Here is a 1,749-nt window from a genome sequence, read left to right on the forward strand (position 1 = left end):
AAGGAAAAAAAAAAGAAAAAAAGAAATATAACCAATAAAGTTAGAAAGAGATAGAATATATACTGCAACATACTTTAATCAAATTCGTCATCGATTGTCATGTAAAAAATGCGTGGGTGAAGATAAAATACTTTATCCTATTGTTCGTTATGCTATTCTTCTCATTATACTCTCTCATTCCAATTTAAAATTCATTTACTATCATCATCATTATTATTGTTATATTATACTAATGGTAAAGGTTATTTAATTATTCTAATCTTCAGACTTTGCGTTATCCTTTTATCATACAATTTTACATCCCACACATTGTAGGTAGATCTCACAGCATTTAGCTTTTTTTATTTTATCAATTTATTCATAACGTTTCCTTCTTTTCTTCTTTTTTTTTTTACATCCTCGTTTTTACTCTTAAGAAAAAAAAAAACTAGCATTTCATTCATTTCATTCATCATTCTATTATTGATTATCTTTTTTTGTACATACACACATCTTTGAAGTGTAGGATTTTTATTTTCCAACCCTTTTCTTTTTATCTCGAACGTTATGAGTTTTTATAGGTTAGGTATTTGTGTGTATTCAAATTCTTTCTTTTCTGAAAGAATACTATACAAATTATTGAATTTATAGCAACATTTAATTGTATTTAATCAAACGTATATTTTCATTTTATTATGATATAATAGTTCATGAAATTATGATATATTATAATGATGTGATTATTGTTACTTGTATTCTTATATGAATAAAAGATAAGTCTTGAATTTTCTAATATTATACAGTATATGGAATCCAGGTGGCAGGTGCCTAGAAAGCAGCTGGCAAGATGGGAAAGTTGTTGTCCAAAATTTTTGGCAACAAGGAGATGCGTATTCTCATGTTGGGATTGGATGCTGCAGGAAAAACTAGTATCCTTTATAATTTCATTTTTAATTTGTAATCTAATCGATACCATTCTTATTCGATTACAATTTCAATCTAATTCAACAATTATGTCTTTTAATTTCCTTAATTATTGACGCTAGCAATATTGTATAAACTTAAATTAGGACAGTCCGTGACAACTATACCGACTGTAGGATTTAATGTAGAAACTGTTACCTATAAAAATGTTAAATTTAATGTCTGGGTAAGTAAAAAGTTCAAATTATTCCACGTTAATAATAATATTGATGCGTTAAATGTCTAAGTTTAATATTCATTATCGTGGGTTTATTTTTTAGGACGTAGGCGGACAGGATAAAATACGTCCCTTATGGCGTCACTATTACACAGGAACACAAGGTCTTATTTTTGTAGTAGATTGTGCTGACAGGGATAGGATTGACGAAGCACGTCAAGAACTCCATCGGATTATTAATGATAGAGAAATGCGTGATGCTATTATTTTAATTTTTGCTAATAAACAAGATCTTCCTGATGGTAAGTTATTACACTGCTAATAAATCTTCATTTAATGTAGCGTTAATATAAAAAAATCTTTCATAAATATTATTATATTATATTCATCGTATACTTCATATTCATGAGAACGTATGCGCATGAATAAATTCATTGAGAATTTCCTTAAAAATATGATTTTACATTTAGCGATGAAACCCCATGAGATTCAAGAAAAATTGGGGTTAACTAGGATACGAGACAGAAATTGGTACGTTCAACCATCGTGCGCTACAACCGGAGATGGGCTTTACGAAGGGCTCACATGGTTGACCAGTAACCACAAATTATGAGCAAATATTTATTTTT

The 1,749-nt window shown here is 28.7% G+C and overlaps 1 protein-coding gene across 5 annotated transcripts in view; it reads left to right on the forward strand.

Moving 5' to 3' along the window:
• Positions 1–1,749, forward strand: part of LOC122515545 (ADP-ribosylation factor 6) — a gene marked incomplete at its 3' end in the record, with an annotated part of 2,127 nt that extends 378 nt beyond the window's left edge. The window contains 5 exon segments of one of the 5 annotated variants that reach the window (XM_043632946.1): positions 13–112; positions 783–908; positions 1,026–1,129; positions 1,224–1,422; positions 1,591–1,749. In XM_043632946.1, coding sequence (XP_043488881.1) covers positions 827–908; positions 1,026–1,129; positions 1,224–1,422; positions 1,591–1,733 — 528 coding nt within the window. In that variant the 5' untranslated portion in view covers positions 13–112; positions 783–826. 5 annotated transcript variants of the gene reach the window in all.

The sequence above is a fragment of the Polistes fuscatus genome, unplaced genomic scaffold (assembly GCF_010416935.1).
Source record: "Polistes fuscatus isolate 324 unplaced genomic scaffold, CU_Pfus_HIC Scaffold18, whole genome shotgun sequence".
In the NCBI taxonomy this organism is placed as follows: domain Eukaryota; kingdom Metazoa; phylum Arthropoda; class Insecta; order Hymenoptera; family Vespidae; genus Polistes; species Polistes fuscatus.